General features: G+C 35.9%; 1 protein-coding gene across 13 annotated transcripts in view; it reads left to right on the top strand.

Moving 5' to 3' along the window:
* CCDC91 (coiled-coil domain containing 91) overlaps positions 1 to 23,133 on the top strand; it is a 548,164-nt gene that overhangs the window by 128,930 nt on the left and 396,101 nt on the right. For 12 of the 13 annotated variants that reach the window (XM_077170414.1, XM_077170420.1, XM_077170421.1 and 9 more), the window contains 2 exons: positions 11,812 to 11,855; positions 14,007 to 14,085. In XM_077170414.1, coding sequence (XP_077026529.1) covers positions 11,826 to 11,855; positions 14,007 to 14,085 — 109 coding nt within the window. In that variant the 5' untranslated portion in view covers positions 11,812 to 11,825. Of the gene's footprint in view, positions 1 to 11,811; positions 11,856 to 14,006; positions 14,086 to 23,133 lie in introns of those variants that run through there. The other variant, XM_077170419.1, reaches the window with a different exon arrangement.

The raw sequence follows: 23,133 nt of genomic DNA on the forward strand, positions 1-23,133 counted from the left end.
TTATTGAAGAGACTGCTCTGTCCCAGGTGAGTTGGCTTGACTGCCTTATCAAAGATCAAATGTCCATAGATGAGAGGGTCTATGTCTGAGCACTCTATTCGATTCCATTGGTCGATATATCTATCTTTATGCCAATACCATGCTGTTTTGACCACTGTGGCTTCATAATATGCCTTAAAGTCAGGCAGCGCGAGACCTCCAGCTTCGTTTTTTTTCCTCAAGATGTTTTTAGCAATTCGGGGCACCCTGCCCTTCCAGATAAATTTGCTTATTGGTTTTTCTATTTCTGAAAAATAAGTTGTTGGGATTTTGATTGGTATTGCATTGAATCTGTAAATCAATTTAGGTAGGATTGACATCTTAACTATATTTAGTCTTCCAATCCATGAACACGGTATGCCCTTCCATCTATTTAGGTCTTCTGTGATTTCTTTTAGCAGTTTTTTGTAGTTTTCTTTATATAGGTTTTTTGTCTCTTTAGTTAAATTTATTCCTAGGTATTTTATTCTTTTAGTTGCAATTGTAAATGGGATTCGTTTCTTGATTTCCCCCTCAGCTTGTTCATTACTAGTGTATAGAAATGCTACAGATTTTTGAATGTTGATCTTGTAACCTGCTACTTTGCTGTACTCATTTATTAGCTCTAGTAGTTTTGTTGTGGATTTTTCCGGGTTTTCGACGTATAGTATCATATCGTCTGCAAACAGTGATAGTTTTACTTCTTCCTTTCCAATTTTGATGCCTTGTATTTCTTTTTCTTGTCTAATTGCTCTGGCTAGAACCTCCAACACAATGTTGAATAATAGTGGTGATAGTGGACATCCTTGTCTTGTTCCTGATCTTAGGGGGAAAGTTTTCAATTTTTCCCCATTGAGGATGATATTAGCTGTGGGTTTTTCATATATTCCCTCTATCATTTTCAGGAAGTTCCCTTGTATTCCTATCTTTTGAAGTGTTTTCAACAGGAAAGGATGTTGAATCTTGTCGAATGCCTTCTCTGCATCAATTGAGATGATCATGTGATTTTTCTGCTCTGATTTGTTGATATGGTGTATTACATTAATTGATTTTCTTATGTTGAACCATCCTTGCATACCTGGGATGAATCCTACTTGGTCATGATGTATAATTCTTTTAATGTGTTGTTGGATACGATTTGCTAGAATTTTATTGAGGATTTTTGCATCTGTATTCATTAGAGAGATTGGTCTGTAGTTTTCTTTTTTTGTAATATCTTTGCCTGGTTTTGGTATGAGGGTGATGTTGGCTTCATAGAATGAATTAGGTAGTTTTCCCTCCACTTCGATTTTTTTGAAGAGTTTGAAGAGAATTGGTACTAATTCTTTCTGGAACGTTTGGTAGAATTCACATGTGAAGCCATCTGGTCCTGGACTTTTCTTTTTAGGAAGCTTTTGAATGACTAATTCAATTTCTTTACTTGTGATTGGTTTGTTGAGGTCATCTATGTCTTCTTGAGTCAAAGTTGGTTGTTCATGTCTTTCCAGGAACCCGTCCATTTCCTCTAAATTGTTGTATTTATTAGCGTAAAGTTGTTCATAGTATCCTGTTATTACCTCCTTTATTTCTGTGAGGTCAGTAGTTATGTCTCCTCTTCCATTTCTGATCTTATTTATTTGCATCCTCTCTCTTCTTCTTTTTGTCAATCTTGCTAAGGGCCCATCAATCTTATTGATTTTCTCATAGAACCAACTTCTGGCCTTATTGATTTTCTCTATTGTTTTCATGTTTTCAATTTCATTTATCTGTGCTCTAATCTTTGTTATTTCTTTCCTTTTGCTTGCTTTGGGGTTAGCTTGCTGTTCTTTCTCCAGTTCTTCCAAATGGATAGTTAATTCCTGAATTTTTGCCTTTTCTTCTTTTCTGATATAGGCATTTAGAGCAATAAATTTCCCTCTTAGCACTGCCTTTGCTGCGTCCCATAAGTTTTGATATGTTGTGTTTTCATTTTCATTCGCCTCGAGGTATTTGCTAATTTCTCTTGCAATTTCTTCTTTGACCCAGTCGTTGTTTAGGAGTGTGTTGTTGAGCCTCCACGTATTTGTGAATTATCTGGCACTCTGCCTATTATTGATTTCCAACATCATTCCTTTATGGTCCGAGAGAGTGTTGTGTAAGATTTCAATCTTTTTAAATTTGTTGAGACTTGCTTTGTGACCCAGCATATGGTCTATCTTTGAGAATGATCCATGAGCACTTGAGAAAAAGGTGTATCCTGCTGTTGTGGGATGTAATGTCCTATAAATGTCTATTAAGTCTAGTTCATTTATAGTAATATTCAGATTCTCTATTTCTTTGTTGATCCTCTGTCTAGATGTTCTGTCCCTTGATGAGAGTGGTGAGTTGAAGTCTCCAACTATTATGGTATATGAGTCTATTTCCCTTTTCAGTGTTTGCAGTATATTCCTCACGTATTTTCGGGCATTCTGATTCGGTGCGTAAATATTTATGATTGTTATGTCTTCTTGTTTAATTGTTCCTTTTATTAGTATATAGTGTCCTTCTTTGTCTCTTTTAACTGTTTTACATTTGAAGTCTAATTTGTTGGATATTAGTATAGCCACTCCTGCTCTTTTCTGGTTGTTATTTGCATGAAATATCTTTTCCCAACCTTCCACTTTCAACCTATGTTTATCTTTGGGTCTAAGATGTGTTTCCTGTAGACAGCATATCGAAGGATCCTGTTTTTTAATCCATTCTGCCAATCTATGTCTTTTGATTGGGGAATTCAGTCCATTGACATTTAGTGTTATTACTGTTTGGATAATATTTTCCTCTAACATTTTGCCTTTTGTATTATATATATCATATCTGATTTTCCTTCTTTCTACACTCTTTTCCATATCTCTCTCTTCTGTCTTTTTGTATCTGACTCTAGTGCTCCCTTTAGTATTTCTTGCAGAGCTGGTCTCTTGGTCACAAATTCTTTCAGTGACTTTTTGTCTGAGAATGTTTTAATTTCTCCCTCATTTTTGAAGGATAATTTTGCTGGATATAGGAGTCTTGGTTGGCAGTTTTTCTCTTTTAGTATTTTAAATATATCATCCCACTGTCTTCTAGCTTCCATGGTTTCTGCTGAGAAATCTACACAAAGTCTTATTGGGTTTCCCTTGTATGTAATGGATTGTTTTTCTCTTGCTGCTTTCAAGATCTTCTCTTTCTCTTTGACCTCTGACATTCTAACTAGTAAGTGTCTTGGAGAACGCCTATTTGGGTCTAATCTCTTTGGGGTGCGCTGCACTTCTTGGATCTGTAATTTTAGGTCTTTCATAAGAGTTGGGAAATTTTCAGTGAAAATTTCTTCCATTAGTTTTTCTCCTCCTTTTCCCTTCTCTTCTCCTTCTGGGACACCCACAACACGTATATTTGTGCGGTTCATATTGTCCTTGAGTTCCCTGATACCCTGTTCAAATTTCTCCATTCTTTTCCCTATAGTTTCTGTTTCTTTTTGGAATTCAGATGTTCCATCCTCCAAATCACTAATTCTATCTTCTGTCTCTTTAAATCTATCATTGTAACTATCCATTATTTTTTCTATGTTTGCTACTTTATCCTTCACTTCCATAAGTTCTGCGATTTGTTTTTTCAGTTTTTCTATTTCTTCTTTATGTTCAGCCCATGTCCTCTTCATGTCCTCCCTCAATTTATCGATTTCATTTTTGAAGAGGTTTTCCATTTCTGTTCGTATATTCAGGATTAGTTGTCTCAGCTCTTGTGTCTCATTTGAGCTATTGGTTTGTTCCTTTGACTGAGCCATATTCTCAATCTTTTGAGCGTGGACAGTTATCTTCTGCTGCTGGCGTCTGGGCATTTATTCAGATTTCTCTTGGTGTTGGACCCAGCAAGGTTGTAATATTTTTCTGTAAAATCTCTGGGTTCTGTTTTTCTTATCCTGCCCAGTAGGTGGCACTCGTGGCACACGTTTGTCTGCGGGTCCCACCAGTAAAAGGTACTGTGGGACCTTAAACTTTGGAAAACTCTCGCCGTCCTGGGGGTTCGCTAGCCGAAGCGGCTTGAGCCGGCCCGGGGTCCGAACGCAGGGAGGGTGTCCGAACGCAGGGAGGGTTGCTGGTCGCCGCAGCCAGGGAAAGAGCCCGTCCGAATTTCCTAGTCGGCCCTGGGCAACAAGCGTGGCGGGAGGGCGCCAGCGGCAGCGGCCCACCCGAGAGAGTGCACGTTCCCCGGGAGTCACGGGTTTGGAAGGGGCCTCCCCCACCCGTCACCGTTCTCCGCGGCCTGGGGGTTTCCGATCCATTTCTCTCAGTTGGTCCGGGGGCTGCGCGTGGTGTGGGCGCCAGTCGCCTTGGTTTCAGGGGACCACCTCTCCAATTCTCCCAGCCGGCCCGGGAAGGGGGAAGGGAGTAACTCCGGCCGCTTGCCACCCCGCCCGGTAAGGCCCGCGCGCCTCGGCGATCTCACCCGAGCTGCTTCTCTCAGCCAGCCAGCCGTTCCAGGATGGGGTACGCTGTCTTTTTTATCTCTGTTGTGGCTTTGGGCGCTTTCTGTATCGTTTCTACTCCCCTAGTAGGTGTCCTGGAGAAGAAACTAAGATCCGCGCGTCTTACTAAGCCGCCATCTTCCAGGAAGTCCTCTCCATTACATCTTGACTAACAAAGTGATATCTATTTAATGCGTAAGAATAACCACTAGGATAACCTCTCAACTCTGTTTGGAATCTCTCAGCCATTGACACTTTATTTTGTACTATTTTACTGTTTCCCCTTTTGGTTGAGAAGGTTTTCTCAATCTCTTGATGCTGAGTCTTAGCTCATTCTAGGGGTTTTCTCAGTCCCTTGATGCTGAGTCTCAGCTCATTCTAGGATTTCTGTCATACATTGCCAGGAAGGTCCACACCTTCCTGGTGTTGGAAGGGCAGTGAGTTTGTTTGTTGTGTTGGCTGGAGAGAGGGAGGCCACCTCTGAGCAACAAAAGAGGTTCTCTTGGGGGTGACTTTTAGGCCTAATTTTAAGTAGGCTTGACCTGTCCTTTGTGGAGTTAAGTTTCATATGAACAAACCCCAAGATTAGGGGCTCAGCCTATTGCTTTGGTTGCCTGCACTGCTTGTGATAATATCAAGAATTCAACTTGGGGAAGTTGAATTTTCCCCCTTTCTCACCATTCCCGAAGGGGACTTTGCAAATACTTTTTATTCACTGTTCAAATCATTCTAGGTTTTTTTGGGGCATCACTCTGGACAAACCAACAAAATCTCATGCCCTACTCAAGATTCCATGTATTTATGGTGTTCAGTTAAGCTGTCTACATAAGTTGTATTAGGAAATGCACTAGTCAAAATATAAATTTTGTACCAAATAAACAGATTTTGCTCTAGTCCACACATAAGTTAAAATTTTAAAATATTAATTACTATCAATTTTCAACACCCTGAAGTAATGACATTCCTATGTTCTTCCTCATGCAAAAACAATTTTTTAAATTTGTATATTTAGTCACTATCATTATACATTCTAGGCTCTCCTAGATTATACCATGTCAGTCTTTATTGTCTTTCTTTCTGATTTCATTTGTGTCCCCAGCCTTCCTCCCTCTGTCATTCTCACATTTAGCTTCATTCAGTGTTTTAACATAGTTGTATTACAGTTAGATAGTATTGTGTTATCCATTTCTGAGTTTTTACAATCAGTCCTGTTGCACAATCTGTGTCCCTTCAGCTCCAATTACCCAAAATCTTACCCTATTTCTATCTCCTGATGGTCTCTGTTACCAACGAAATTCTCCAGGTTTATTCACTAATGTCAGTTCATATCAGTGAGACCATACAGTATTTGTCCTTTTATTTCTGGCTAATTTCAGTCAGCATAATGTCCTTAAGGTCCATTCATGTTGTTACATACTTCATAACTTTATTCTGTCTTATGGCTGCATAATATTTCATCATATGTATATACCACAGTTTGTTTAGCCACTCTTCTGTTGATGGACATTTTGGCTTTTCCATCTCTTTACAATTGTAAGTAATGCTGCTATAAACATTGGTGTGCAAATGTCCGCTTGTGTCCTTGCTGTCATGTCCTCTGAGTAGATACCTAGCAATGGTATTGCTGGGTCATATGGCAGTTGTATATTTAGCTTCTGTAGGATGATTTTTGATGACTGATTGAATCTCTTTACTTGTGATTGGTTTGTTGAGGTCTTCTATTTCTTCCTGAGTCAGTGTAGCTTGTTTGTGTGTCTCCAGGAATTTGTCCATTTCATCTAAGTTGTCTAGTTTGTTGGCATATTATTGTTCATAGTATCCTCTTGTGATTTCTTTTATTTCTTCAGGGTCTTTGGTAATGCATCCCTTCTCACTTCTGATTTTGTTTATTTGCATCCTTCCTCTTTTTTTCTTTGTCAGTCTTGCTAGTGGCCCATCAATTTTATTGACTTTCTCAAAGAACCAACTTTTGGTTTTATTGATTCTTTATACTGTTCTTTTGTTCTCCCATTCATTTATCTCTGCTTTTATCATTGTTATTTCTCTTCTGTTTGCTTTGTGGTTAGCTTGCTGTACTTTCACACGTTCCTCCAGATGTGCTCAGAAGTCCTCGATTTTTGCTCTTGTTTGTTTTTTAATATAGGTCTTCTCATTTTCATTCATTTCCAGATAGCTACTGATTTTTCTAGCAATTTCTTCTTTGACCCACTGATTGTTTAAGAGTGTGTTGTTTAAGCTCCATATATGTGTGAATGTTTTCTTTCTTTATTGGTTATTGAGATCCAGCTTCCTCCCATTGTGGTCAGAGAAAGTGCTTTGAAGAATTTCCATGTTTTTAAATTTATAAAGTCCTGTTTTGTGCCCCAGTATATGATCTATCCTGGAGAATGTTCTAAGAGCACCAGAGATGAATGTATATCCTTGTGTTTTTTGGTGCAATGACCTATATGTGTCTGTTAGGTCTAATTCATTTATCAAGTTATTTAACTTCTCTGTTTTCTTGTTCATCTGTCTGGTTGTTCTATCTGTAGAGGAGAGTGGTGTGTTGAAGTCTTCTACTATTATTGTTGAAACATCTATTGCTCTCTTCAGTTTTGCCATTGTCTGTCTCATGTACTTTGGAGCTCCTTGATTGGAAGCATAAACATTTATGATTGTTATATCTTCTTGGTGAATTGACCCTTTAATTAGTATATGGTGTCCTTCTTTGTCTCTTATGATGTCTTTACATTTAAAGTCTATTTTGTCCGATATTAATATAGGTACTCCGGCTCTTTTTGGTTACAACTTTTGTGGAACATCTTTTTCCATTGTTTCACTTTCAATCTATTTGTATCCTTGTGTCTAGGATGAATCTCTTGTATGCAGCATATAGCTGGATTATGCTTCTTAATCTATTTTGCTGATTTGTATCTTTTAATTGGTAAGTTTAGTCCATTAACATTCAAAGTTATTACTGAAAATGCGTTTCTTGATTCCACCATCTTATCTTTCTTATTATATTTTTCAGATCTGTATATTCTTTTCCTTCTTTCTCTTTGTATTCCTCAAATTACCCTTATTGGCACTCTTCAATTCTGTGCCCTTCTCCAGACCTCCCTCTCCTGTTTTTTTTTTCAGCTGGCAGAACTCCTTTTAGTATTTCTTGTAGGTCCGGTGTCTTGTTGACACGTTCTTTCAGGACTTTTTTGTCTAAGAAAACTTTAATCTCTCCCTCACTTTTTTTTTGCATAGACAGGCACTGGGAATCGAACCTGGGTTTCCGGCATGGCAGGCAAGAACTGCCAATGAGCCACCATGGCCCTCCCTCTCTCTCAGTTTTGAAGGACAATTTGGCTGGGTGCAGAATTCTTGGCTGGAAGTCTTTCTCTTTCAGGATCTTGAATATATCATACCATTGCCTTCTCACCTCCAGAGTGCTAGTTGAGTATTCTGTACTCAGTCTTATTTGATTTCCCTTCTCTGTAGAACATTGTTTTTCTCTTGCTGCTTTCAGGATTTTCTGTTTCTCTTCAACATTTGACAGACTGATTAGTATGTACCTTGGGGAAGGCCTGTTTGGATTTATTCTGTTTGGAGTTTGTTGGGCTTCCTCAACTTGTATATTTATGTCCTTTATGAGGGTTGGGAAATTTTCCCCCATTATATCCTCAGCTGCTCTTCTTAGCCCTTTACTCCTCTTTTCTCCCTCTGGGACACCAGTAATTCTTATATCTGTGTGCTTTGTTTTGTCTGTCATTTCCCTGAGTTCGAATTCAGTTTTTTTTTCATCTTTTTTGCCATTTGCTGTTTTGAGTCTTCAAAGTCAATTATCCTGTCCTCTGTATCACTTATTCTTTCTTCTGTCTCTTCAGATCTGGTGTCGTGTACCGATAGTATGTTTTTTATTTGGTCACCAGAGTCTTTAATCTCTGTGATATCTGCTATTTTTCCTTTCAAATTCCTCTTATGCTCTTCTGCTGTCTTCTTGATCTCCTTTATGTCATTTGTTGCCCCACTTAGTTTATTAAGTAGAATTGTATGAACATCTGTGACTAGTTGTTCCAACATCTGTGTTTCCTCTTGTATTTTAGTTTGGTCATTAGGCAAGGGTATATCTGCCTGCCTTGTGATATGCTTAGTGATTTTCTGTCTTCGTGACATATAAATATCTTGATTGATTTACTTTGGCAGTTGATTTCTTTCTTTAGTCTAAGGCCTTGTGTTTGTGGGATGGTTGTATGACTGGGAGCATGGTACGGGCTGGGGCACTCAGTGTGGTGATTTGTTTCAGGGCAGGTATAGGCACAGGTTGGGGATGTTATACTAATGCTTGTGAGTGTGGGTACCCAGCGGCCAGGGAGGATATTGCTGTGCGGGTACACCTTTCTGGGGGGCATAACATTGGTGTGTGCTGGTCTAAGGCACGGGGCCCTTTGTGCGCATGCATAGAGCTGTGGCAACAGTTAGGTCTGATTGGGGACAGATGTCACCTGGCTGCACTGGTTGGCACTTTCTCAGACCTGGGAAGTGTGACTGAGATTGTGTACATGCGCATTTCTAGGATTGCTGTAAAGTGTGGTTCTGAGAGCTGAATGACATGATTGGGGGCCTGTGTGCATGGGTGGGTCTGGGAGTGTTGTAAATAAATGCACCAATCTCAGGCGGGGCAGAGTGAGGCTGTGTAACACTATGGCGGGGGACAGGCTTAGCCTAGGTATGGAGGTTAGTACCACAGCCTTTATGCACTTGCAACAGCCTGCAGGGAACAGGGAGGGGAAGGTAGTGCTCGGGAGGGATGCAGGAGAGGTGGGTTGGGCTGCACTTGGGGTGAGGTGTGGGGCAGGTACATGCACTGGGGGCTGGTGGGGTGCGGGCACCTGGAGTGTGGGGAATGGGAGTGGATGATGGGATTAAGATGCATGGTGTGTGGGGTGAGTTGATGGTCATGCAGCTGCACTGGTGAGGGTATTGTGCCCAAGGAACGTAACCTAGATTACTTCCTGGTCCTGGGCTCTGGGCTATATACTCCCGTGAGCTCCATGGCTCCATGGTTCCTTGCCTCCGTGCCAGGCTCCAGCTTTCTGCCTCTCATTTCCTCAGCCTCTGCAACCAGGGGTGCCCCGTGTGGTGCAGAAGGCTCTCTCAGGTCAGCTGTACTACCGAATCACCCCGTCACTCACCCTTCTGTCCCTTTTCTGACTTTTCCATGGAGCAGGGCTAATCTCAAGCAACTGTATTCGGCCATCTTCCTGGAAGTTCTGAATGCTGTGTTTTAAGAAACTCAAAACATTATTTTTTCAATGTGTTAATATTTCTTTGAAAAGAAAGTAGAGGAAGACTATCATTTGTATTTTAATATGTTAAAGTTGCTGGGGTATGGAAAACATCAGTGGTCACTACTGTGATCTTTTGTAGAGCTAAGTCAGTACTTTGGAACGGATGGTATTTGGTTCATTACCACAGACCAACAAACTAAAATGATTGTTAGGCATGGGTATTTGCTTTTTTTTTTTTTCCAATTTTTCAGGCACCTTAAATATAATTTATTGGGATGTGATTTACAAAAGCACATAAAATCATTACCCTAAAAATTCCTTTCTGTTCAAATCATATTATTTGGATACAGTATTTATAGAAGTTAAAAATTGTTTTTAATTGTCTCCTGAGAGTCAGGGGATGCATGTGGAAAAGACAGACTTGGTGTTTATAGTTTGACTTTGTTAATTTTCAGTATCCATGTCACTCTTCTTTATAATTGTTTTTGGTGAAAAATGTTATCACATGAATATTTCTATTTGCTTTCAACAGAAAATTAATGTGAATTCCATTTCACACTAACCATCACATAACAGTTTCTTCAAGTCTGGTTTATATTTTTTAAGTGCTTTATGTGAATAACTTGCATAGCTTTAATTTTTGCAGAAATAAATTTAAAAACTTATCAAATCGTTAAATTGTGGGCAATGGTGACAATACTGGTATCATATTGTGGTTAATTTAATGTCCTTCCTTTTTGTAATATATTTCTGTCTACATATATTAATTTTAGTGTCATTACCTTTGAGTTTCTGTGAAAAGAAATTTCTTTTCCTATTAAAGCAATCCTTGAGGTAAATGTTTTGTACTGTCTATTTTTCTTTGGCAGGTTTTTGAGTTTTAGTTTTTAAAAGATTAATTTTCCTGTATGTGTGAAGGAAAGCATGGTGATAGATGAATACTGCTTTATCACTTTAAGCAAGAGACCTTAGAAAATTCCTTTAGAATTATTGCTTAACATAAGATTTGTTTACCTATTTACTTAGAAATTAAGAGGACTTTTTTCCTGTAATCAAGTTCATCTTGTATTACTGAGTTAAACTATAGTTGACATTTGGGGATGTTCGCGTTTGAAAGATAGAAAAGGAAACCAGTTATAAGTGGCCAGATTATCACTTGTAGTTACTGATTCTAAATTTATAGATTCCAAACCATAGATTGAGAAGCCGTCTACTTTTGAATTTAATGTGCACCACTTATTACTTGTTTCAACTTCACAGGTTTTTTAGTTCTTTCATGATTTGTTAGATGAAAGCTGCTGCTTCTGTTTTGTTCTTAAGGCCCTGGTACTTTCTCTATCCATTTTTATGACATACATTTAGAACAACTGAAAGCATTTATTGTCCTATTGTTGGTCTCTCTTCTATATTTTAAGGAAAGAGAAGAGGAATTCTGAGTGTTCATTTTTTTTTCATCCCTAGTGTCCCAGAAATACATGACTTGATTTATCTTGATCAGCCTAGTAAGTTGCTCCACATTTTTCCAAAAGTGCAAAGCAGTTTCAGCTAAAAATACACATATCAAAATGCTCCAAAAGTTGTGGCCACAGCTCAAAAATGCTGATCAATTTTGAAATCTAAATCAGCCTCGGCCATGAAACCGAGGGACGAACCTTTGTGGTGGGGCACAGATTTCCAAAAATTCACCACAGTCCTGTTCTTAACTAGAGTTTGTGCTGATGTTGCCAGACAACTGAGGGATAGATGCAAAAAGCAGGAAGCATTATTGAATTGAACCCCAGTGCCAATTTGGGGAAAGCAAATTAAAATGTAAAAGAATATTTTTCCACTCCTGGCGTCTCAACATAAAATAGCTAAATACATGGTTGCTGAAAAGTTACAGAAATTGCTAATTTTGCCAGAAAGTAAAAGCCAGTTGCCCATTCTGTTTGTATTAAAAATATATAAATAAGATAGCAGTTAAAAAAAAGTTTGTGTTAACTGGAATGAAATAATTTTAATTTACAAATCAAAATGTATATACATTTAAGTAGGTGAGGTATTGAACATAAATATTGTCTGTGTGTGGGCTTATTTCAGTGTCTTTTGATATTCTAGATTCTACTTGAAGAATGGATGATGATGATTTTGGTGGTTTTGAGGTATGCACTATTATTTACCTTATTTTGTTTAAATAATTGTTTTAACTTAACTTTGTGGGATTGTAGTGAAGTAAACTACTTTGAAAACAGCATTTATCATTGACATTGATGACCTTTTCACTATCATTTTGAATAGAACTCTGGAATAAAAAAATGAAATAATGGAAAATTACGTATCCCCTCAGAAAGTTGAGAGCTGATTAATTATTATTGAATATTTGGTCTAGCTTCATAGGAATGATTTATACTGAGATAATTAAGTGCTACTGGTAGAAGCATTAAAGATGAGACTTTAAAAAAATTGACAGGAGATGATTTTGCTGGGATACATGTCTATTAGAAAATACTTATGAGATGAGGATAAGTATTGAAGATCCTGCCACATATTATATGTATTTATACTTGTAATGAGTGGATTTAATATATTAAGTACATTAATCTTTTGGAATTTTATGGAGCTAATTAGTATGCTTACATTATTAGATTATTCTTTTAGGTTTGGGTTGGATGCTTTCTAAGTGGAAATTGTTAACTGAAAAAGCACTGTTTTTTCCTTAATCCTTTTTACTGTGTGTTCATTTTATTGAAATATTTTATAACCCAGTTATTTTTATGGAGCCATATTAGTTTTACAGGAAAATCACTGGATTAAGAATCAGGATGTCTGAGTTTAAGTCTTGGAATTACTATCAAATGAGCTCTGTAATTTTTTTGAGTAAAACTTTTACCTAGTTTGGTATTTGGTAAAAAAAGAGATTGTGAAAAAATAGGGAGTGTAATTGTGACATTAATAGGATAAATAATAAGATGATAAGTAAAGGTTTAGTACTCTGAATATCATGAAACAATGGTGTGAGTTTTTAAGATTAGAATCATTTTCTTTTCTGATGATTTGATATCTGTCAATTTGGAGGTATTTAGAGCATTGACATACCTGTTTTCTGTGTTTCATCTAAAACTTTTTTGTTTAATAGATTTGTATACTTTCTGCTTTTTTGTCAATACTTTGGGTTTTGTTGTGTGATTGAGTCTTAAGTAATTCAAATGTAACATTTAAGTTTTGTTAAAATTCTTAGTATTTTGAGGAAAATACATGTTTCAGATATCATCTGACTTTAGTTTATTGTTTGGTCATTGTCATTTCTTTGAAGGTTACAGTCTAGTATAGTCTTTGTTATTTAAACCATGCTCAGAGAAAAGAAGTCAGTGGGTAGCATTCCTTAGAGTAACTCTTTCACTTCAATGTTATACTCAATAAATCTATTCCTTTTAATATTACATATGGTACAATATTAACCAACCATTACCATTTAATTGTGGTTATTATTATTTTTTTTCTTTCCCATCTTATTATAGAAAAATGGACAGTTGCTATCTCTGATTGTATAAAATATGTTCCTTTTTTATAGCTTATAGAGAGTGGCTATTTTATTCTTCTCTGTCATTTAGCTTCTGTGGCAGATTGCCCCATTTGACTTCGCCTTGTCTGAGAAGTTAATGCAGAATCTGAATTGAAATTACAGCTCTTATTTTTAATAATAATTTTACCGTAACATCGACACCTAAGAGACAGAAGACTTTGTATTCTTATCCATATACTCAACATTCAGTAACTGACTGTCCCATAGTTTTTAAATGATTGAATAAGACACATTGTTAGTTGCAAATGTCAGCTTTAGGAATTTTCTAAATGTTAAATGCTACTATGTCGAGCTAGTAAATTATTCAAGAAGATAAATGAACCTTATTTCTTCAGATTGATTAAGTCTTGTGATACCTAATTTAAAAGATTTGGTCTCTAGATTTCTAAAGAAAAAAGGATATATGTTACTCATATGTAGATGGGTAAATGTTGCGGTGAGAGAACTTAGATATATACAAGTGAAAACATGATTAAGGACATATAAAATAAAAATTTCATTGGTACATATATGTGAGTAAGTAGGGAATTTTTATGTAAAGATAATAGGGTATGGGTAATGGGAGTGGAAAGGGGTAGGAGCAATAAGGATGGAAAAGCACTTGGGTGTTTAAAAGAAATTTAAAAATGTGTTGTATATTATCGAAGATGTGCTTTTTGAATTGAGAGTGACCAATTAAGTAGCAATCTGCTTTCCAGATCTGCTAAAAGAAACTTACTTTATTGTTTAGGCTGCAGAAACTTTTGAAGGTGGAAATGGTGAAACCCAACCAATGTCTCCTGCTATCCCTTGGGCTGCCTTTCCTGCAGGTACTGGTATTCAGTGTCTATAAGATTGCTTTTGTTTTTTATTTAACATTTTTGCCTTTTTTTTGAAAGTATGTACCTTACCTCTTGACTTTTCTCATCTGAAAAATGGACTGGCCTAGATTTACTCTTTACTCTAGGTTTTTTCATAACAGATTATGAATGGTTTAACAGATTATCCAATGATGACATGAGGCCTGATTCTAAAAATGATATCATGAATGCTAAATGTAATTAGAGTATAATTTATGTTTTGTATTTTGTCTTAGTTTTAGTTTTAGGCAGATGAGATACCAAAGAATTTTTTTGAGGTTTTCCTGCTTATTAGTTAAAGAGTCCCTGTTTCTTTTCTTTTTTTTTTTTTTCACATGGGCAGGCACGGGGAATCGAACCCAGGTTCTCAGGCACTGCAGGCAAGTGTTCTTGCCTGCTACTTGGCCTGCTGAGCCACCGTGGCCCGCCTGAGTCCCTGTTTCTTATATTCTAAAAATAATTTATTCCTCCAGCAGTATTTAGATCTAGAATTTTTTAGAGATAAAGTAATTTAAAAATATTGAAAATTAAAATAAGGTCATCTAAAAGATTAAATAGAAATATTAGTTCCATTATTAAGGGGTATTTCTTGGAAGAAAAATAAAGTAAAACACATATTTTTGTTGGGGGAGGGGATTGGGAAACAAACCTGGGTTTGTTTGGCGGGTGAGAATTCTACCACTGATCTACCCTTGCACCTCCTAAAGTTAAATATGAGTATAATTCATGCCTAACGAATGTTTTAAGATTTTTAGACTTTTCGTTCAAGTAGGTCATTGTAAAGTTAGATGAAAATATCTTCCTTTAACAGCTCTGCCTAGTCCTAGGTTACAGTTATTCATCTTATTAAGTGCTTATTGTACATTAGGCATTATGGGTATAGAGATGTATAGAATAGAATCTGGTCAAGGGAAGGTTGGACAGGCACATGCATATTTTTAATATGGAGGGGATTTGTGATTTGGGAAGGTTTCATTAGTATTTTGTCATTCTGCGATGTATTCATTCAGCAAATACTTATTTCAGGCCTACACTGAGTCAAATCTTATCTTTGAAACTGAGCGTATATTGTTGATCTGGTTTTGAAGGATGCATGTGATTTCAGTAGTTTGAGATGGGATGGTGGGTAAAGATTTTGAAGGGAGAAAAACAAATGGAACAAAAGTGCAAATGAGGGAAAAGACATGCCATAGTTAGGATGCTCTTACTTGTTCCCAGGGTTTTATGTCTGCTGCTTCCTTTGCCAGGAATTTTCTCCCTTTGTTTCCTGCTGCTACAGCCTCCACTCCATTTCTGTACTAACTCAAGTTCATTTGTTATTTCTTGCTTTAATATTTCTCTGACAGGGAAGCCTTCCCAGGGGTTTCTCCTATGTCAACGTGCACCTATCATCTGACTTTCATGTTAGACTGTAAGTTGTGTGGTTTTAGGTATGGTATTGTCTGTCCTTTTGTTATGTTTCAAATGCTAAGCATAGCACCTAGTTTATGGTTGGCTTTCAAAAAATATTCACAGAATGAATAATTAAAAAAATAAAATGAATGAGTCAATAACTGAGTGAATAGACTAAGATATCTGCAAGAAGAGTTAGGGTAATAATGTTTATACAGTGACTTAAGATTTTCATCTTACTATCACATTTTTGTTCATTGAAGGTAGGCACTGCAAGCATACTATCACGATTGTATAGATGACCATTTGGTGGTTTAAAAAAGTTTGATACAGATAAAATATATTACGGATGAAATTTAATCTTCAGGTACCATCTCAGTTGTTTTTCAGTAACTCTGTTTTTGAATGAAGTATAACCTAGACTGATTGGATGTGAAGGTGGAGGAGGAGTCAAAATTGATTTGAGATTTCAAGCCTTGATTCTGAAAGGTATTACCATGTACAGAAATAGGGAATATTTTCTTTAAGAGTCGGTTTGGTACAGCACAAGGCCTTGCTTTATTTTTAGACATGTATGTTTAAGCTTTCTAGAGCTCAGAAGAAAGGTCAGGGCTGGAGTTATTGGTTTGGGAGTTTTCCATTGATATGACAGTTAAAGTTGCAGGAGATCTCTGGAGAAACAATATGTAGAAAGAATAGGCTTGAGTATAGAAATTTGGACATCCATAATTAGGGAATAGGCGGAGGAAAAGAGAAGCCTAGGAGGTGGGAGGAGAGTTGGTATAGTGCTACAACACAATAAGCAGGAGTAGATAATTTCAAGAAATGTGTACTTCTTGGTATCAAAGGCTGTAGGGAGGTCAATGAAATTTGAGGCTGAAAGAAAACCCATATAAGGTTGTAAGTGGCTTTTGAGGAAATGTTTTCAGTAGATTAGAAGTTGAAGCCCAATTGCACTCCTGTACTTAGAAAAGCAAGAAGAGAGTCAATTTTCTTATAATATTTGTTGCTATGTACTAAAAAATTTATATTGTGGAATTACGTAATTCCTGCTCTATGGTAGTGAATATTATCTTACATCTGTGCTTTTGTCTAAATTTCTGTAGGTCAAGTCCTCAAAACCTAATGAAGTTGGAATTAAAGAACCTTCCCTCTTCAAAAGTGTACACATATATATTCTCTCTCCTTCTTTCCCTTAAAAAATTCAGATCTTCTTTCTGAATTTCTTCAGTGACCTGCAGAAATGGAGGAAAACAAACCTGGCCAAGGGCCGAAGTTAAAGGCAAGGTAGCTGTTTCCTCAGCCAAAGCTATCTTTTTCTTTGATGAAGATGGTTTGTTTTCCTCAGGCTGCTGGAGAAGTCTACCTCTGATTCAGATATCTGGAGGACATTTAGACAAGATTGATTTGAACTTTAGTGTGGAAATGATTAAATAATTAGCATAACCATTTAATCATTCCCACACTAAAGACCAGAGGAAGTAGGAACTTTAAGAGGTCTAAGTCAGATTTTTTTTGCTTTAAGAACAGAAAAGATGTTACATTTTGTTTGGTCTATCACTCTACCTACACCCCAGATGTCTATAATCTCTGTGGCAGATATTTTTGAGAGAGGTGACTATTAATCAAGCTTTATCACAGTTTAAAATCCAGGAACATTACTCAAATACTTGGTTTAAATTTGTAAAATATTTGGGGGAAGAATAGAAGTGTTGGGGTTATGATAAAGGATTTTGTTAAGCAAAGACTATAGTAAGCTAGGTGTGCCCAGTGATTATACTGCTTCAGGGCTGGCAGGTAGTGATCTCACAGTAGAAACTACAATAATTAATGTAACTCTCAACATGTTTGTTTAAAATAATGCAGCTCTGTTGATGAATTGAAGTTCTTCAAGACATGCATTTCAGCGTAATATTAGCACTGTAATACAGCATTTACATAGTGGGCTGTTTTAAAATGCCAGCTTATATACAGTGTGATGGTGAAATTAATGAATTGCCAGTCAGAATAAATGAAATTGATGTGTTGGTCCTTTACAACTATCAGGCTCAGGTCTCATGAAACAGTTGACAGGTATGGCATCTAATCTATAAAATGTGCCTCTGTGCTTTCATTATCATAGGGATTGGAGAATGTAAGTAAGAGATGACAGTGTATGACATTATCTATTCCTCTTTCCTATTGCTTTGCCTCTGGTAAATGTGTGGAATTAATTCATTTTGGTGAAGCCTTCCCAAGGAGAACTGCCTTTATTCAAGCATTTTCCTCCTATTTCATAGCAATAATCTTGAGTTTGTCTTTACTATTCTCCTTGAAGTCTGAGCACCAATGAAACTGATATACGTAGTGTTTCTAGGCGATTGCTTTTTTTCTCTTTTTGCCATTGCTCCTGATTATAGTAATGTCTTCTCTCATCTCCCATCTGTTTGAGCTTTGTTTTTCTTTATCAAGAAAAAGAAAAGAGATTTCACTAAAACTGTTTCATATCTCATTAACTGTTCCTTCTGAGCAGCTGTGTCTTTTTTTTTTCCCCTGTACACTTGCTTGGCTTATGCTAATTTGTTTCTTTGTATACATTTTATCAGTATGATTCCCTTTTTTACATATCTGTTTTAGTCTAAGCTTCAGGTTAAAGGGTAGAAAATGTATTTTAAGTAATTGTGAATTTTAAAACTGTAGCATTGTGCCTGTTTAATAAAAAAATGACCTGTAATTATTTCTTGATAATTAGTAGACCAGATTGACTTTCAGTTAACTAATTTTTATTCTTTTTAATTCTTTAGGGGAAATTGAATATTCTTTCAATCACAAGTTAGGGAAAATTTTAGAGAATTACTAAATGATGGCTAAAAAGCAGTTACCTCTAGGGCTGTTAACTTTCCTAGTTATTCCCAGTTCAGACTGATGGACCTGGAAATACTGATTAACAAGAGTACTCACAGATTCTTAGAAAGAGAACAGCCCTTTTGCTAGTCTTTTCTCATCTTTCTCCTGGTCCTACTGTGTGTCAGCTGGTGGTAGTCAACTTTAGTTTAATATATTGTGAGTATTAGAAGCAATAATTGTAAAATGCAGCTCTTTTAGCTTCTTTTCTTTTATTTTTCTAAATATGTTTCAAAGGAAAATCATCCCACATTTTGTATAACAGAGTTTTTCAGCTGGCTACTCGTAGCACTGTTTTTTTAAGAAAAATATTTGAGCTTTGTTATCTCTTGAGTTTTTTTTTGAACTCTTTCTTAAACAATTAACTATCTTTTACAATTTTTATAAGTCTGCTAATACTCTACTTTTTAGGAAACTGAGATAGAGACTTTTTTCCAAAAGGAATGGCTGATACACATATGTGCATATATATATATATATATATGTTTATGTACATGTATCAATATCAGAAAATAGTCATGTATATGTGTATCAGAATATGTGCATTCTGATTTCTTCTGTTTTGCCCACTTTAATCTTGTGTCTTATTTTCCTAGGGCTGCCATAACAAAGTGCATACCGCAGATTGGGTGGTTTAAAACAATAAAATTTATTTTTGTACTGTTCTGGGTCCTAGAAGTGAAATCAAGGTGTCAGCAGGGCCGTGCTCCATTTGAAACATTAAGGGGGGAGTCTTTTCTTATTTCTTCTTGCTTGTGGTGTTTACCAGAAATCTTTGGTGTTCCTTGACTTGTAAATACACACCCCAGTCTCTGCCTCCTTTATTTTCACATGACCTTCTTCCTGATGTCTATCTTAGTCTGTGTCCAGATTCCCCTTTTCTTATAAGGACAATAGTTATATTTGATTAGGGCCCACCCTAATTCAGTTTGTCCTCCTCTTAACTTATTACATCTTCAAAGACCCTTTTTCCAAATAAGGTCACATTTCATGGGACCACAGTTAGAAATTGAACATGTCTTTTTGGGGGACACAATTCAACTTATAACATCTCCCAATTCAAGCTTTTCTCTTCCCTACCTACACCCTTTGAAAGAAGGACTTTCTTGACCTTTTAAGATTAATAGACTTTTAACGTTAGTTTGACAGTATGTTTTGATTATGTTTCTGATTTCATTGGTCCTTAGTTTCAGTATTCATGGCATTCATTTAATTAAATTTTTAGTTTGTTTATTTGTTCATTCATTTGTCATATGTTTGAAAGCCTATTGTGTATCAAATGCTGAGTACCATGTGCTGTGAACCTTTTTACATTTTCACTGATGCCATATGAAAGCTGTCTTCTGAAAGTAAAGAATGTTTCATGAAATGTAGTGCTAATGTTGGCAAACAGTTTCATCAGTAACTTTCACTTCAAATCTTTGATAGCTATTGCATGAGAAGAATATTAGGTCAGAGATTATTGTCACATTGCCATTGTGTACAATCTGGGTGGTACTGTTTTAGAGGCAAATGACTGTTCACGTTTTACTTTTGATCGTACAAATGTAAATCGTCTAAATGCAAAGTGGGAGGCAAAACCTTGAATACTGTCGTTTCCAATATGTTTTTAAGTTCCTTGAAATGCTACACAGACCACATTAGAATGCATTGACCATCAAAGGGGAAAAAATGGTCCAGATAGAGACTTTAATCCAAATTAGCTCCTTCAAAACAGCTTATATAGAGGGCATACTAAACTGTCATAAGCTGACCCTTTAGAAAGAATAATGGGAATTGGACCAGCAGATGTTGAACCAAATAACTTAGATGTGGTTCACTTTGCATCTGGAGCTATTTGCATACAAAGCCAACAGGAAAATTCAGACATTTTTCTCAAATGTTTTTCTCAGAGACGAACCTAGAAGACAGTTGCCTTTTTGATTTCATGGTTCAGTTTTTTCATTCTCCATTTTCCTGGCCAGAAAAACGTAGGACAACAAATTGGTTATTTTATTAATATATGATTACTCTCTTTGCCAACCTTGTTTTTCCAATCAAATCCATGTTACACATCAGAGAGACCTCAGACCCTGAGTCTAGAAATTTTTGTTTGAGAAAGAGTTGTTGCGATATTTTTCTTCTTCAAATTAATCTGTGGTTTATACACAGTAATAATATACATTGATAAAATTCATTGGTCTGGTCTATATTTGAACTAAAACTAATGTGATTTATTACATATTCCCATGCCTGCAATATAATAAGCAGTGTGCTGGTTTGAAACTGTTGTGTACCCCAGAAAAGCCATGTCCTTTTTCCTAATCCAATCTTGTGGAGGCAGATGCATTGTTTAAATTGTTTCCATGGAGATGTCACCTTTTGATTAGGTTGTTTCCATGGAAATGTGTCCAGCCAATTTAAGGTAGGTCTTAACCCATTTATTGGAGTCCTTTAAGAGGGATCCATTTTGTAAAAAGCTTCAGAACTGACAAAGAGACATTTTCAGATGCAGAAAGAAAATGCCCCCAGGGAAGCTGTTTGAAACTAGAAGCCAGAGGACCAGCAAATGCCAGCCACTTGCCTTTCTAGCTGACAGATGTGTTTCAGATGCCATTGGCCTTTCTTGAGTCAAGGTATCTTTCTCTTAATGACTTAACTTGAACATTTTTATGGTCTTAGAACTGTAAACTTGTAATGTAATAAATTCCCTTTATAAAAACCAGCCTGTTTCTCGTTATGTTGCATTCTGTCAGCATTAGCAAACTAAAACAGGCAGTATGAGTAATGTTAAAAACTTTCCATACCTTTTTACTTGGTATACACATTAGACAGACATTTTTGACAGGGCATAAATTGGATTTCCATTATAGTGTAATAATTCTATACTGTTGTTATATAGATTATTTGAAAGGAAAAATGCCAGATAGCTTCTTTTTGCTACCTCCAATATTTTTCCTTTATTTCTCAGGTTATTAACTTACCTACTGTTTTTCTGGGGCCAGTTTTTGTAAATGACACCTAAGATGGCAGCTTAAATAAAGCTGTGAGTTATTAATATACCTATAAATATTATTTTAATGTAGATTTCCAGTAATTTGTGTTATTTCTTGTCTTCATTAATGCATGTAATAGGGAGTATATCAATGATATTTGTTATGAGCTTTGAAGATTAAGTTTATAATGTGGTTTAGAATTAAAATCATGTGTAGTGATTTAGCTTTGCAGCTAACTGTGTAACTTCTTTGAAACTCAATTAGCTGATCTATACATTGAAGGGCAGGATGAGATCTAACTGTTCTTCCAGATTTTGAGTTCTGAATTTCAGTCTTTTATATTTTTCTGGTTACAGTGTCTGTCTTTCACTAGGTGAATCATGGTGCCTTGTTTTAACTGTGTGGGCCAATTGACTCATTACTAATCTATAAATTATTTTTGTTTTAATAACATTGCTATAAACATATAACAGAAATATTAATGTGAAGAACTATAAATACTTAAGACAAATTTGATCTGTTTCTATATATTTTAATTATTAATTACTATTTAAACTGATATTTCTTGCTATATTTTATGGTATAATATTTATACTGATTCTGAATTTGCTTTTTATAAGGACTATGGTTTGCTTTTTAGGATATTTTGGAATTCATTAAATATAAATAAAAGAGTTTTACAATAGAAAAATAGAAGAGCTTTAAAATAGAGTTTTGTTGGAATTTTTTCATATTATTACAAATGAAGGCTTGGCAGTGAATCTTTTCCGTATAAGAAGAAGCTAGTGCTCTGACTCTTTATCATTATTAATCCTAAATTAACCATATACATACCCAAATCTTAGGCTATATCTGGTTCATTAACAGTAAGAATTATTGCCTGGTATTTTTATACAAATATGTATTTCTATTTAGCTATCCTTCTTAATTATGTTCTTTTGACCTCAAAAATATATTTTTTCATATTCTTGAAAGACAGACATACACATGTTCATATGTAGTACAAGGGCATAAAAGAAAATGCAAATAACACAAAAGAGTATGTAGTGAAGATTTTATTTTCCTTTTATCCTAGTCCACATGTCCCGTTCCCTTCCCTCATGTAACTAGTCTTACCAGTTTCTTTGTAATTATCCGTAGATATTCCAGGCAGTTACAAGTGTGCATATATCCTCCCCTTCTTTTCACACACCACAGATGATAGAATGCTGCCTACAAACACCTTTTCCTTTTTTCATGATAACTTAAAGATCTTTCTACAGGAGTATTTATAGATTTGCCAAATTCATTTTAGTGCTGGCATAGTACTCTTTTGCGTGGATGTACCACTCACTATTCATATAACCAGTTAATTTTACCTCTGCCTCTTGCAATTCAAACAGACCTGTAGTGAATGTTCTTGTATATATTTTCAGCAAAGTTAATTTAATTTAATTTGTATTGTTTCTTTGATTTTAGTGGAAAGATTATTGAAAATTAACATGTAGTTCACTCATTAATTTTAATTAGTAAGCATACAGTAAAGCATTATCTCTAATTCTGAATAGGTGAAATTTCATATTTCTTAGATTGCACATAAGAAAACATTGGTCATGTGATATTCAAATGAATATAATATTAGTACATAGAAAATGAAACTTAAAGCAGACTCTGGGCACATTAGTGTGGTAGTTTGAAGTGTTTTTTAGCTTTGGTATTGTATTTTTTAATGTGTCAAGAAAGTTCTTTACAATAGTGCTTATGAGAGCCTCAAACTGGAAATAATCCA

This window comes from Tamandua tetradactyla, chromosome 7 (genome assembly GCF_023851605.1).
Source record: "Tamandua tetradactyla isolate mTamTet1 chromosome 7, mTamTet1.pri, whole genome shotgun sequence".
In the NCBI taxonomy this organism is placed as follows: domain Eukaryota; kingdom Metazoa; phylum Chordata; class Mammalia; order Pilosa; family Myrmecophagidae; genus Tamandua; species Tamandua tetradactyla.